This window comes from Indicator indicator, chromosome 8, assembly GCF_027791375.1.
Source record: "Indicator indicator isolate 239-I01 chromosome 8, UM_Iind_1.1, whole genome shotgun sequence".
Lineage (NCBI taxonomy): Eukaryota > Metazoa > Chordata > Aves > Piciformes > Indicatoridae > Indicator > Indicator indicator.
In genome coordinates, this window is record NC_072017.1 from 5362009 (window position 1) to 5377138 (window position 15130).

General features: G+C 40.4%; 1 protein-coding gene across 1 annotated transcript in view; it reads left to right on the forward strand.

The window, feature by feature from the left end:
- The window catches only part of ATP8A1 (ATPase phospholipid transporting 8A1), a 119747-nt gene that overhangs the window by 15342 nt on the left and 89275 nt on the right, over positions 1-15130 (forward strand). The window contains exons 3-6 of the mRNA XM_054383297.1: positions 1793-1892; positions 4469-4567; positions 9117-9162; positions 14569-14609. Of these exons, the coding sequence (XP_054239272.1) occupies positions 1793-1892; positions 4469-4567; positions 9117-9162; positions 14569-14609 (286 nt within the window). The remainder of the gene's footprint in view (positions 1-1792; positions 1893-4468; positions 4568-9116; positions 9163-14568; positions 14610-15130) is intronic.

Consider the following 15130-nt stretch of genomic DNA (forward strand, 5'->3'; position numbering starts at 1 on the left):
GGATTTGTTCTTCAGCTTTCATTTCACCTGAAGTTCCCTTCATCTTGTCACCTTTGAACACAATCCTGGTGGCTGGGTGCCAGTAGTGATGTACTTTTCTTGAGCATGGTGTTGTTTATACTTTGGAAACTCTTTTTCAGTCACCCAGCTTATGAAACTAGTTTTGAATTTCAAGCTTGGGCTTTGATAATTTACAGTGTGGCTGAGATGTTCCTGAATTTTAATTAATACACTGAATACTCATAAATTAGATCTGAGAACAGCCTCAATTTCTGTGATTAAAATTCCAAGTAGATGAATAGCAAAGATAGCCCTATCCCAAGCAGGGGTGTTTTTCTTAAGGTACCTTTGATATTTGCAGGAATTTTATAGATACTGAGAAAAAGAAGAGGGTGGAGGAGGGAGGGAGAGGGCTACCTTGTGGACTTGAGATACTTTGTAATGCTTTTTTGTTTGTGTACACAACTTCTCTTTCTTTCCCTTTGTTTTTTTTTGGACAATGTTGACCTCTTTGCAGGATATATTTATTCCACCTTTAAATGCATTGGTTTATGCAAAGTTAGATATTATTACTGTTAAAAGGGGTGAAAATACTTTTCTGAGTCTTTGGCATGATTATTGTCACTGTTCCTCTTTTGGGACCTTAGGTGCTAGCAGTCTGTTCTGAAATGGAATGCTGACAAAGAGCTGGAAATTCAAAGATTTTGTGATGATGGCTTAGAGGTCATTGCATTAGGAAAAATTCTATTCTATTCTTACAGCCTAGCAAAGCTATACTTAGTATCCAATATTTATGAGTTTAAAAGAAAAAAAAATGAGCTCTCCATTCAGTGAAGGGCATAGATTTTTTTATCTTTTAATAGAATTTTATAATTTTAATAATTTCATAAGTGCCCTGTTCAAGTAACTAGCAACAGAATGAGAAGAAATGGCCTCAAGTTGTGCCAGGGGAGGTTTAGGTTTGATATTAGGAAAAATGTCTTTACTGAAAGAGTGGTCAGGCATTGGAACTGGCTGCCCAGGATGGTGGTAGAGTCACCATCCCTGAAGGTGTTAAAAAAAACCTGTAGACATGGCATATCAGGACATGGTTTAGTGGGCAAGGTGGTGCTGGGTTGATTGTTGGACTTGATCTTAGAGGTCTTGTTCAGCCTGAATGATTCTGTGGTTCTATACATTCAATTGATCCTGATTTTGTTTTTTTTTTTTGGTGTTGAGTTGTGCAAACTCATACCCAGCACAGAAGCTCTGCAGTTCCCCTATCCTGACGTAGCACCCTCCTCCCTATCCTTGTTATACCTTTTTCTCCAAAAATTTTGTCTGAACTGGAGCTGCTGTGCAGTTACTTGCCCAGTGTACACCATGGCTTGTAGGGTAGGGTACTCCTCTGGGGCCAACAGCTGTGGGCCTGGAGCTTGCCTTACCTGTTTCCTCAGCAGTGAAGCAACTGCCTGACTGCTGCCTTCTCTTTATTTTTTCCCTCTCCTCATTGCCTGTAAATGAGTGGCAGCAGGGCTTGACTGCATCCCACAGAGCAGGCAGAGGTGAGAAGGGAACTTGTTGCCTATGCATGGAAGCTCCAGGTCTGTGTATGGCAGGTTCATGGACACCTGCAGGGTTGTCTCTGTAGAAGTCTTTCTGGTTTAGCCAAAACAAATCTGTTTGCTAGCACAGAAGTTACAAAAGGTTCTGTTTTATTTGAAAGGTTGAGTTACTGAGAGGGAAGAAATAAATACGAATATTTTGGTTTGTACTTTAATAATAGCCTGTGTTTTTGTCTGTTTTCTCTCAGCACTGCAAAGTACAACATAATCACATTCCTGCCAAGGTTCCTTTATTCCCAGTTCAGAAGAGCTGCTAATGCATTTTTTCTTTTTATTGCATTACTTCAGGTAAGATCAATAAGATGATGCTAATATTTGAAACTTATGGAGAGAGCATTTATACCACAGTGTTTTGCAGAGATGCTGAGGTTCTTTCTGAGCCTTGCAGAATAGGAAATGTGTAAACATAGCATCAATAAACGTTTGGGTTTGCGGGGAATTTTTACTTCTTGGAGATAACACAATACACAGATAGATTTTTGTGTAAATATAGCTGAAGTGCAGGTAAAAAAAGACTGTTGTGGCAGGAAAATGCCATTAAAAATGACCTGCCATGCACAGGTAAATGTCCCTTGTGGCTAACATGTTTCATACTGCCTAAAAAAATGATGAACTTAAATCCTGTAGTCTCTTTTGAGAGGTAAGAATTACAGCTGAGGAAAAGAAATTATTTATGATCCCGTAGTAGTTGAAGTTGATAAAGCAGAATGGTGGGTTTTTTTAATACTATTCTGTGAATGCAGTATCTGATGATGAATGAAACAAATTGAGTTCTGGGTAGTTGCAGTGATAATTACCATTGGCTAGTTCTGTGTTCTTAATCAGATTGGACAACCCCACACTTTCTGCACCATTTGTAGTCCATGTTTTAGAATGTGTTGATTTATTGTGTTAGGAATTGGCATAAACAAAATTTACTAAAATAATGGCACATACACTACCATGTGTACTTTTTCCTCCCTCACTTCAGATGTTTTCTCTGTACCTACTCAGATTTCTTTGCTTCCACTTTAAGTGCTTGGAACAGTTTCTTGGGCTATATCTACACAGATAGCTTACACTGTTTTCTAGAGGTAAAAAATCTGAAGCTCTTAGAGTTTCATTAAGTAGTCTGCCTGCAAACAGCCAGGATTCTAAACTGGATTCTAAACAAACAGCCTTTTGACCCCATCTGGCATCTTGGGCTAATCCAGTGGCCCAGCAGCATTTCTTGTGGTGTTACTATGCACATCAAGCTAGTGACACAGAATGTGAGGTTTGAGAAGCTGTTTGTGGCTTGGTGAGAGGTTGAGAGGTAGGTGTTTGGGGTGGAGACAGTGGAATGTTAGGCAGAGGAATGTTAAGTAGTGGAATGTTAGGATTGACAAGTCCACCATCTCCTGTCAGGCTATCATTGTGAGATCACAGTGGCAGGATTAAGAAATGCAGGTTAAAGGAACCAGGGTACTGGCTGGTACATCTTCTGCTTTCATGTTTTGCCTGGAAAATAGTGTTTAACAGGAATGAGGGAGTTTGAGCACACATGTTAGAGGAGAATGAAAGGGTAGTAACAACTGGAAAAGTGATGGTTCCTTTTGCCTTGTGACCAACACAGTAATTGCTTGGAAAAATATGGTCTAGAGTAACCTGGAAAATAAATCTATATTGGTCTTACTCCAAGAAACATGGCATATGTACATACAGCATCCTCTTTTCTTTCAGATGCACAAAGAAATGTTTATAATACAGAAATAACTCTGGCTGGTTTTCAAACCCTTTTATGATAAAATTGAGGATCTCCCAAGCACATTGAGGCACCACTTACCAGTGTAGGCTTTTCTTGCAAAGGTCTTATTTTAGTCTTATGGGCTGTGGAGGCAGCAATCCTCTCAATTACTAATGTTGCCATTAACAACTCTGTACATAAAGGTAATTAGAGATAATCATTCATGGATATCACATAAGTAGCTGCATCTTCTCAGCATTTACTTTGAATACACATTTACTTGCCATCTTGCTTGGCAGAAAATAGCTCTTTGAATTTTGTCAATTAATAACTAAGTATGATACACCTGGAGCATCTCTTCTATGAGGACAGGCTGAGAGAGTTGGGATTGTCCAGTCTGGAGAAGAGAAGGCTCTGAGGAGACCTTACTGTGGCCTTCCAGTATCTGAAGGGGACTACAAGAAAGCTCGGGAGGGACTTACTAGGGTATCAGGTAGTGACAGGACTAGGGGGAATAGATCCAAGATAGAGGAGGGGAGATTTAGATTAGATTTAGATTAGAAGTTCTTCACCCTGAGGCTGGTGAGACACTGGCACAGGTTGCCCAGGGAGGTGGTAGAAGCCTCATCCCTGGAAGTTTTTAAAGCCAGTCTGGAAGTGGCTCTGGACAACCTGATCTAGTGGAAAGTGTCCCTGCTCATGCAGTGGGGTTGGAACTAGAAGATCCTAGAGGTCCCTTCCAACCCTGACAATTCTATGAAAGTATCTCTTAGAGATTAAAACTGTGAGGAAGTGAAAATACCTTGGACTCGTGTTCATTTTAACAATAATGTGAACTGCAAAAGCTAATTGTATTTTATAAATATATATTCTATTTTAAATTGAAATACAGAAAGTGAAGGCAAATATTCTGCAGACAGTAAAACTTCTAAAAGCAACTCCACTATTCTATTTAAAATGGAAATGTGGTGTTATTTTATCACCCTCTTTAGAATAGGAGACAACAACCCTCTCTTGGAAATAATCAGCACCATGTTTTAAAAAGTGAATCCAGTTGCCTTGTCTATATATGCACAGAAAGTACTGCTTCTTGTACTAAAAATAAGTTTCAACAATTGTTTTTTCTCTCTCTTCTTTTTGTTTTATTTTTTTTTAATAGCAAATACCAGATGTATCACCAACAGGCCGTTACACAACGTTGGTCCCTCTCTTATTTATTTTAGCTGTAGCTGCAGTGAAGGAGATAATAGAGGATATTGTAAGTATTGCATGGCAAAACTGTGTGAATAGTTTTCAAGTTTGTCATAGATCATAGTACAAACATTTTGTTGAGTAATTCTGTGTTGAACCATTCTTGCCTTTGGGATGCTTCTGAAAGCTTCCGAAGCTACTTCAGAAGAGGGAATTTTATGCTGTTAGGATTTGAAAGTGTGTTTACTATACATACAAGTGACAATAAGATGGTAAAACAGTGACTTGTGTTTATTACGTAGCTGGTTTCTAGTCAAACACTTTCCATTAATGAAGTACAAGCATATTTTTAAAGTGTAAAATGGAACCAAAGGCTCCACGGAACCCAGTCAAGTCCTGAATATTACCAGTTTTCTTAGATAAGAGCTCACCTAAAAAAAAAATTGGAAGCTACTGAATTCATCTTGTGTGGAATCTATTTTAAAACCAAATAACCTTTAAATATTTATTTAGGTAGAATTTTTTTTTTCCTTTCTGCAGGGGCAGAGTCCTTTACTCCCACTAATTATACTTCCGAAGTGGATTTTAATTCAATCTGTGAAGGAAGTACTAGACTAATATTTTATAAAAAAAATATGAGAACTTCTGGCTTTAGTCCAGTCCATGAAGAGGATAGGATTAAAGAAAAATAATTCCCAAGATCCTTTTAATTTTACATCTTTATTTGAGGTGCCTTAAAAAAAAAAAAAAACAACATATAAGCCCTCAGGAGCACAGAGTTGAAGATCTAAGGAGGCTGCATAGTCTCAAGCATCTTCACACATCCTTCATACTTGAAACTGTACAGACTTTTGTTTCATAATTAAATACTTCCTGGACCTTTCTAACCAGTGCTGCTGGAATTAGAGTGTGACACTTTTAATATGTTTAGAATAGTAATCTCTTTGGTTTAATGCATTTTAGGTGTATGAGTACAGGTCACTAATTTGCCAATTTAAAAATGTTTTTTTCCCCAGTTGTCAAAACCAGATCTCAATCCAGAGATTGATGCTTCTGATGCATCTCCTTATTTCTGAAGGTAGATGCACAATATCTTTGGTTTCACTGTTGTGAAACATGATGTAAGCATGGTTTTGTAGACAACAAGGGGAATAGAGCTTTTTTTTTTTCCAGTTTTTCCCAGTGCTCCAGCCCAATTTACTGCACTCCAGTGCAATTTACTGCTCTATTCCATATCCTGGTGCCAGGTGTGCTCTGCTGATGCCTGATGGCCAGGAACAAACATGGAACACTTGTCCTTGTTAGGCAGATGCCCCCACCTGCACCAAGCTTTCCTTGTCAGTGTTTGTGGTAGTGGCCATTTTGCTTTCTTCATGCATTGAATGAAAGCTTTTAAAAGAGCTGGGATATTGCCATGATTTGGCTGTGTCCATTCTTCTTTATTTGATGGATAGAGAGAGGAATTTCAGGCTTTGTTTCACTTCATACAGAAGATGTTGGGATTTCTCAAGTATCTTCCTGCCTGCTCCTCACTGGAAGCATGTGGTAGATCCTGCAGAATATAGTTGAGTCTTTTACTTGTTGACTTTTCTATCAAAGAATTATTCTTGGTGATTTACCAAATCACTGCAGATGCTAAAAATGTTATCCTCTCTTGTTCTGTTTTAGTTCTGAAAATAAGTTATGTAGAGGGCAAGAAGTAAGGTACACCATAACATGGCACAGTCCACTAAAGAAGTAGTGTTTCCATTTTTTACCTTGTGGGCTGCTTTCTGGGAAAGGATGGCAGGTGATACAGTCTTTCCCTGCACACAAAGAGTAGGCTTCCTACAAGCATCACATTTATTCTGTTTGAGAATTTCAGCGTGCAGAAACATGATGAAGAGGAAGAGTGGTGAGCTGCAGAACTCTTGAAATGGACACACTGGGCAGATCATGCCTTTCTTTCCTGGTGATAGTCAAGTCAATGTTCTCCTAGGTTACCCCTGCATGTGGATGGTAGGCTGGTTATCGTGTCCCCCTGGATGATGTGAAGCTCCTGGGTCACAGAGTTGAGTGATCCTGCCAGAGGACACATAATGATGTGTCCATTAAATGTTTTTGTTATATTTTGCATTTCTAGTATTTGCTGCCCAGTAATCATCTTCTCCTTAAGTGTCTTTGTTGCTTTCCCTCTACATAAAATTAGTTCATGTTCTTTCAGATATTTTTAACCATTCTGCTGTTGGTGCTTCCAGACTTGCACCATCTGTCAGTGTCTAGGCAAATCAAAACCCAAGGCGGCAGCGGTGGCTGCTGCTGCTGCTACTGCTGCTGTACAGAGTGTCCTTTATAAAATGATCTCATCCACTCACTTTTATGTTGGTTCTTTCTACAACTTGCTCTTTGCAGCTTGAAGTGGACAGTTTGGTGTAGGGGGAAGACAGGGAAAAAGTTTAGAGTTTTTTTTCACAGAATCATAGAATCAAACGGTTGGAAAAGACCTCAGAGATCATCAAGTCCAACCTATCACCCAGCACCTCATGGTGCTAAACTAAACCATGGCTTCAAGTGCCACATCCAGTCCTTTTTTGGACAGTGACTCTACCACCCCCCTGGACAGCACATTCCAATGGCAGGTCACTCTTTCTGTGAAGAACTTTGTCCTCACCTTGAGCCTAAACTTCCCCTGGCACAGCTTGAGACTGTGTCCTCTTGTTCTGGTGCTGGTTGCCTGTGAGAAGAGACCAACCCCCACCTGTCTACAACCTCCTTTCATACTTTATCTAAAAAAATGAAGTTTTCATTGCCAAATACTGCAGAGGAACCTGAAGGCAAATCAAATACTCTTTTTCTTCCTGTTAGGTTTACATTGCCTCAGCCTGTACTTAATTTCTGCTATACTCAGTTGAAGCTGAATGAGATGAGGCAGCTGACTAGGAGAATTTAGCTGCTGATTGGGAGAATTTATGTGTGTTTGTAAAGATACCTTTATCTATCTATCTAGATATTTATACACAGCTGTTGGCAACTTAGAGAATTTCTCACTTGCACAGCTGAGTTTTAAGGACTGTAGTCTAAACAAAACAATTTGGTTCGTTTTTGTAGTCAAACAGGTATGAAATTTAATGTTGCCTGCTGGTTTTACTTGGAATATTTGGCTCTGACAGCTGTACTTCTTTTCCTGTGAAAGCTGGCTACTTGATGCACAGTGAAAGGACTCAGTGTGTTTTCCCTGAACCTTTCATTTTCATTATGTCATAGCTTCTTTACACACTGAGATAGCCAAGATCTCCAGGAATGGTTATTTTCATCTAACATTAAAACAAGATTAATTTGGCTTCTGGATGAGAACCTTACATACAAATGCCAAAAAATATACTGATCAAAATAATACTTTTCCACTCAAGAACCAAATCCTCCCTTTTCTGGAATGAAATCCCAAGAGGCAGATGATGTTAGCAGAAGACATTATACATGCGCAGCAGATGTTTTCCATATATGCTTCAGAAGTGCTAACCAAATTTGTGTCATGAAATGCTAGATTTTCCTCTGTTTCCCATGATTTCCACCCAGCATAGCTCAGAAAGCATCTGCATTAAACTGTTCCTTTTCAAGCTGGAGGACACTTTTCCTGTGGGCAAATGAACATCTGCTTTGGTCAAGTTATTTCCTATCGATCAAAGGTTCTTTACCTGTGAAATCACCAAGGAGAATCTGCTGCTAGTTTGTGAAAATCTAGTAAAAAATAGTAACTTAGTCTTTGCAAAGTGATGAGGTGACCTTTTAAGAGCTGCTAGCTCAGAGTCAGAGCAGCATTTTATTAGAAATACACCTCTTAAGCGGCTTGTCTTGCTTTTCTTTCAGTTTACAAGATTGCTTCTGGTTGTATTTCTGATTCAAAGACATGAATTCTGTATCAGGACTGAAAAAATATCTAACTCAGTTAATTCTCTGTAAGCTGATTTTTTTTTTTTCAAATCATCTTCCTACTGAAGATAAGAACACTACTCTTAAATACTGTGTTTAAACTAGTAGTCTGCTAAGCTTTTTTGTAGCTGAGTTTGATTATACCTTGAAAACCCCTGCTGATTAATAGCTACATCAAAAGATTTCTACCAAAGTTTTTTTTCACAGCTGTATTAAAACTGAGAGACATCCAGGCCTGTTGAAGGAGGGTGGGATTTTTGTTTGTCACTCTGTATTTTGTTTTTTACTGTCACTGAAGTCTGCAGGAACTGGTGTGGAAGTGAACCCACGTGGTTGCACCGTGGTTGCTTGACTTCAGGGGTGTACAAAACACTTGTATGAAGAAGGATTCCATGACCTTTGCTCAGCTAGAGTCATTCCCAGCTGCAAGAAAGGGCAAAGTTAGGGTGGTCAGGCTGCTCCCTTCTATAAGGAACTTTAGACAGCAATTGCCCACAGAGAGGATATTTAAGTACAACACAATTAGCTTGGAGCTGGGTTGACTTTCCTAGTGATCACAGTTATATGCAAGTAATCCATAGTCTTGTTTAAAATGTTTTTAAGTATGTCTATTGAATTGATGAGTGGGAGGGGGTTTTTTGATCTGAAGTGTGAAAGCTTTATCATATCAACAGAAGTCTTTAACCACTGTGCATTTTTTAATTCAGAAAAGGCATAAAGCTGATAATGCCGTGAACAAGAAGCAAACTCAAGGTAGGAAAAAAAAATATTCAGCCTATTAATTGTGGGTTGTGGGGGGTTGTTTGTTGCATTTTTTGCAAATGGAAATAGAATCTGAGCTGCTGTCAAGTAACTGAGTCTGACAAGCAACAGAATCTGAACTGCTGCCAATGGGAAATTGGGGTTTTTTTGCAGACTGCCTCAAAATTTGGGATTTAAACAGTGGAAATGAAAATTGGCAGTAACATCAGCCCCATAAAATGGAATTGTGTTGCAGATTAACTTTATGAGGTTTCTAAGAAATGTTAAGATTTGCTCCTTTAACACAGGTGATGCTGCAGCTGTTGAAAGATTATAATTGCCACTATGATTAATAGGCCTCAATGATGATAAAAAGTCTGCATTTTTGAGCACACAAATCATAATCATTTTATTCAACCAGCAAATCTTGAGTAATTTGAGTTTGGAAAACTGTAGAATGGGAAGGAAGAGTCATAAACCAGAACTTTTATGCTGCTTCAAAACTGGATGAAGATGGGGGTGGCAGGGGGAAGAGGGCTATTCAATCAGTATAATGGTTTTGATTAGAGATAATGAGGTATTTGTAACCCAACCCAAAACTTTGGAATGTGTTTTTTGTTGTTGTTTGTTTTTAAAGGATTTTAATAAAGAAAAGAACCATGAAATCAGAAGATAGTTTTAGCTCAGAAAGTGGGGGAAGATGTTAGCAAACATCCTAAGCACACTTGAAGTTCAAGGTCCAGCTTTGTTGCTCTGTAACTTTTCATGTTATCTGTTACCCAGAGAGCCTTCTCTTGGAAGGCTCCTTCTGTTTATAAACAGGAGGAGGAATGAGTGTCATGGGAGTTTGATTGCAGAAAATACAAAGAAAGCCACAAAGAGGAGAATTTTATACGGGATCTTACTTAAATACATAAAGGTAACCTTGGATGTTTAGAGAAGAATGTAGGCCATGACTAAAGATAATCAGAATTCTTTAGCACTCTGCCTACCAGAAATTCTTTGAAATGTAACTGCCTAAATTGTACCTAAACCTTAAAGTGTACTGTAAAATATGTGGGGAATGAAAAGGAGGATAAATTAGGGAACTACTGGGCGTGTAGCTCAATAGGAAACAGAGAGAGCTTAGGACAGGGAGCCGAATGTGTTAACTGTGAAGCACAGAGAACAGGCTTGGAGAAACAGATAAGCTCTTATCTGTACATAAAAAATAAAGGAGAGCTTGATGTAGATATCCAAAATTCTGTCATCAAGCATTCATAGCTTCTGAGGTTGCAACCAACAGTTTTAAGTGACAGCAAATCTTGAAGTACCTTTCAATTTTTATGGTCCAGAATGTACTAAGTTTTAAATTAATAAAACACTCATTCTACCCTTTCCTGCCTCTTTGCCTTGCTTAACTCTCGTTAGGCTCTTTGGTGACCGTTTCTGAAATTCCTGAATGTTCCATGCATGCAAAAGAGCGTCTTGGGAGTTGCAAATGTAATGAGGATACATAAAATATTGCAGGCACTAAGAAACCAGTTTCTGAAGCTAATGCAGGATTAGCATAAGTACCACATTGATCCTGGTGTACTGTCAAAGCAGTGTTTCACTGTGCTGTTAAATGTAATCAGTTGTCAAAGCAATAATTAAAAAGTTGATCAGTAAGGGTACTCTTTTACTTCATTTTCATGCTTTCAGCAGCACTGTAGCCCTGGAGAGGAGTGCTGTGCATAGGACATTATATAGCCAGCTCCACTTCTGGTTGCTTTTGAAACATGGAGAATTGTTAATGAAATGACATGTGCATGAATGGATTCTGTATATGGGTTTCCCTTCATCTCTCTCTACCTTAAAGGCCATCTGTGTCTCAGTCAATCTTAAGTAATTAAGGTTACTTAAGGCAGAAAAACCTTTTTCAGAGGATTTTGATTTATTAAGCTGTGTTAGGGATGGATTTTGGTACCTCAGGCTGCATATGCATGCAGGAGGACACAGGATCTCTTGACACAAGGAAGTGGGCACTTCTGCAGTGTGGTGAAGTGAGTGGTCTTCTGAAGGGCAGGTGGAGCATGCTTTTGAAAATTACTTATGAGAGACAGCTGAAAAATAGGAGGGACAAATGTGAAAGCCAGGCTACAGAAGGCTTTATGGCACAAGTTCTCTAGCTGTTATATAAAAGATGCATAGCAACTCTTGTTTTGTTCTTATAAGCAAATGGCTTTAGTTGAATGTCAGGGTATGTTAATTGTGCTTAAAAGCTTACTGGATCAAGCTAGGGTTAGAGTACTCTTGAGGTCTTGGTATGGTTCTTTTGTTTGTAGGGGTTTTGTTTTGGTTTTTTAAGTCTACATCATGTATCCACGAGCTGATTTTAACCAGCTAAGCCAGCAGGAAGCCAATCCAGAAGGACAAGCCAGCAGTTACCTTCATTTAGTGGGTTAAACTGACTCCTCAGTTGGTCCAACAAACACCAGAAGCAGCATGCATTGAGTAGTGAGGGCATGCACCTTTGCATGGGTTTAGGTCAGAAGAGGAGCTGCCCTTTGCAGGGGCAGTACCATGCTAAGTCAACCTGGCTGCATGTGAAACAGCCCAAAGATGTATTTCAAGAGTGCAAGAAGCCTCTGGCAGCTTGTTTACATTTCAGACCTGCAGAACTCCACTGTCAATTTCACTGCTATGGCTCTCTGTGAAACTTAATCATCTGGATCAATGCAAGGTGTACTTTTAATCCTTCTCAGTTCTCATCTGGTTGGCCCTACCTGGGAGGTGTTCAAGACCAGGTTTGATGAAGCCTTGAGCAACATGTTAATCACAGAATGGTCTGGGTTGGAAGGGACCTCCAAAAGTCCTCCAATCCAACCCCCTCTGCAGTATGCAGGGGCATCCTCAACTAGATCAGGTTGCCTAGAGCCCTGTTGAACGTCACCTTGAGTATCTCCAAGGATGGGGCCTCAACCACCTCTCTAGATAAGCTGTGCCGGTGGTCCCCCCAGGCCCCTGGAAGCAGTCTCTCCCCATCCCTGTCCTAGGCCCCCTTCAAGTACTGGAAGGTTGCCATTAGGTCTTCCTGGAGACTTACCTTTTGAGTGTAGTCAGGCTAAGCTACAAAATCCATTTCTGGTATTAAAACCAGAGGATTATTATATAGGAACCTATGCTCCTCCCCCCCCACCAGCCTGCATCTTCCCCAAACAGCTTCTGCTGCCCTCCCACCACTCCCCTTCATTTTCCCAAAGCAGCTCCTGCCCCACCATCCTCCACCCTGTCTAAACAACTCCAGCTCTACCACCACCATTCTTGCACCCATCCCAGAGCTTGGAGCAAGACCCTCAACCAGCCAAGACACCACATAGAGGAGTTCAGCCTCAATAAGAAGGCTCAGCAAGCATCCATGGATGATTTAGAATCAACCAACCCTCTTCCTACCTGACTGGGGGGCCACCAGGCCCCCCAGCCTTTGCCTCCCCCCCAAGTCACATGGTGTATACCATAGGGACTCACCAGTGATGACAGGAAGAGATCCTCAGCCCAGATGGGCTCAGCTTGGGGCTTCTGCCTTTCCTGGTGGGCACTAAAAAGGGGAGTGGGCAGGGAGGGAAAGTGGTCACACCTGGGGTGGGAGGAGACTCCAATAGAGCCCAGGTGCTCTGGGATTTGGGGGAGGGAAGGGTAAAAATGAGGCAGGTAGGGTGGAAATGGCCATCTTCTTTCAGCTATGGTTCACCAGCATTTCTGTATCACAGAGAAACTGTCCCTTCTCCCTTCGTCCTGTGACCTTCCTCATGCCAGATCTGCTAAATCAAACTCATACTGACTGAAAGCAAAGAACTACTAACATAGGAGAGAAGAGGCACCAGTCAGGCTGCCTCCTGCACTGAAACTCAAATCCTGCTGCCACAGCATTCACCAGCCTTGTTTCTTCTCCCTCTGCAATCTCTTTCTAGTCTCTCCTTTTCCACACAGGATCCAGCCTTTTGCTTTACAACTTGATTTTTCTGCTGGTGCTTAAGACATTGTCCTTCCTAGGGCCCTTTTCTCATCTCCGTTTGTTTATTCATCATCTTTTTACATTCTCCTGGGGCTACATTTCAGTGACTCTGTCCCTTCAACTGTTCTCCTTCAAGTCTTCCTCTTTCTCTCCATTTTTCATCACCATACCACACTGGATTTATGACTATTGTCAGAACTGATGGAAGCCTCCTTACAGACACAGTCATTCAGTAAGCTGCATTGTCCACACCTGTGCTAAAAAAGTTGCTCCTGTCCAAACCTCTTTGAGGAAGAGGCCAAACTTCTCAGGGGGAGAAGCCACCACCTTGTCCCTCACTGTGCTCTGCTGCAGCACGTTGCTGCCATCATGAGTTCAGAGCCAGGGGCTGTGTGCAGGGAACAGAGACACCAAGACACTTTTGCAAAGGTGCTCAGTGTTTTGCTGGAGCAGGGATGGGGTCAGTGCTGCATTCATGGGGCCTTGCAGAATTAGATGATGGACTGCAAGAAGAACCTTGTTCTCAGTCCAAAGGAGTGCAGAAAGGAAGGTCTGCTCATTAGTTTTGCTTGTGTCCTGTCTACTGCAGCCACTGAGCCACCCTGGCTCATTTGAAATGTCCAAAGAAACAATGGAGGCTGTCTCACAGTCCAGTAGAAACACTCCTTTGGTATCCCACTGTTTCTCCAAACAGTCTTGCCCTTTCCTGGGGAGGCTGAAATCTTTGTAAGGAAGAGGCTTCCCAGACCTTCCTGTGTCCTTGCTCTGCCCTGCTTAGCTCTCTCTGGTCTGAGCTTCTAAACCAGTTCCTCCAGACTACTCACACGTTTGGTTCTTTTCTCCACTGTCCTCTCCTGTTCATCACAGAATCGTTTAAGCTGCAAAAGACCTTTTAAGATCATCAACTGTTAACCCAGCACTGCCAAGTCCACCAAGAAACCATATCCCTCAGCACCATATCTACATGTCTCCACAGCTGAATCCCAAGAAGCCAGCTGGTGCCCTTTGATGAATCTTTTTTGTCTGAACCTCATCAATACTTGAACTAAGAAAAAATTCTTGAATTGATTCTCCTTCCTCTAATAATTTCCTACCTTTTTCACTTTGGATCTTTTAATGTCCAATTAGTAACTTATTTTAGAATACACCACGTTATCATGCACCCTATATCAGTTTTAACTGATTCTCCACCCTTGTAAAATGTTCTGATTGACTCTGTAATAAGATTCAATGGTACAAAAACTTTGCAGAGAATATGTGCTGTATAATTTCAATGCTTGACCTGAATTTAGGGCAACCAGGCATGCTGTAAAATATTGTGTAAATGAGCTGGGTCTGTATGGCTTTTCATAAGGAATCTAATATGTACCTGTGTACTGCAGTTCAATTGTACAACTGGAAAATTCTCTTTCTTTTCTTTTTTTTTTTCTTTTGTTTTCCAGTACTACGAAATGGTGCATGGGAGATTGTCCACTGGGAAAAGGTGTGTGATTATGTTGGTGACTTCATCAGGTTTCATATTTGCTTTATTTCTCCCAATAATCATCAGTGATAAGAATTTTATGACGGGAAATGTAAAATCTTCTGTATTTTATATTCTCTTTGTCAATACCTGTCTCTTAAAATGTACTTTTAAGTGAAGTCAGTTTCCATGGCATGAGTCAGGCAAAACTGCCATTAAAAGCTTTCAGTGCAGTGAAAAATGACATAGATAATATGATTGGCTCAGAAATATTTGCATTTGGCAACATGATACTGTTCCTTAGTATTATTTGGTGTGCCAAGGCAGAAAATTCTTTCTGGAAACTAGTTACTTTGTGTTTTTGCTGAACTCTTTTGGCTTAGACCATGAGAACTTGGAAAACCATTACACAGTAGTAAGGAAGGGGCTGTTAAAGGTGACTTTCAAAGATTAAAGGTTATGCTGTCTATTCCCTTGGATTTGTTGGTTTCTATACCTGAATGCTTGTGCAAAATTTGACCCATAGTAATTTTGAGGCAAGG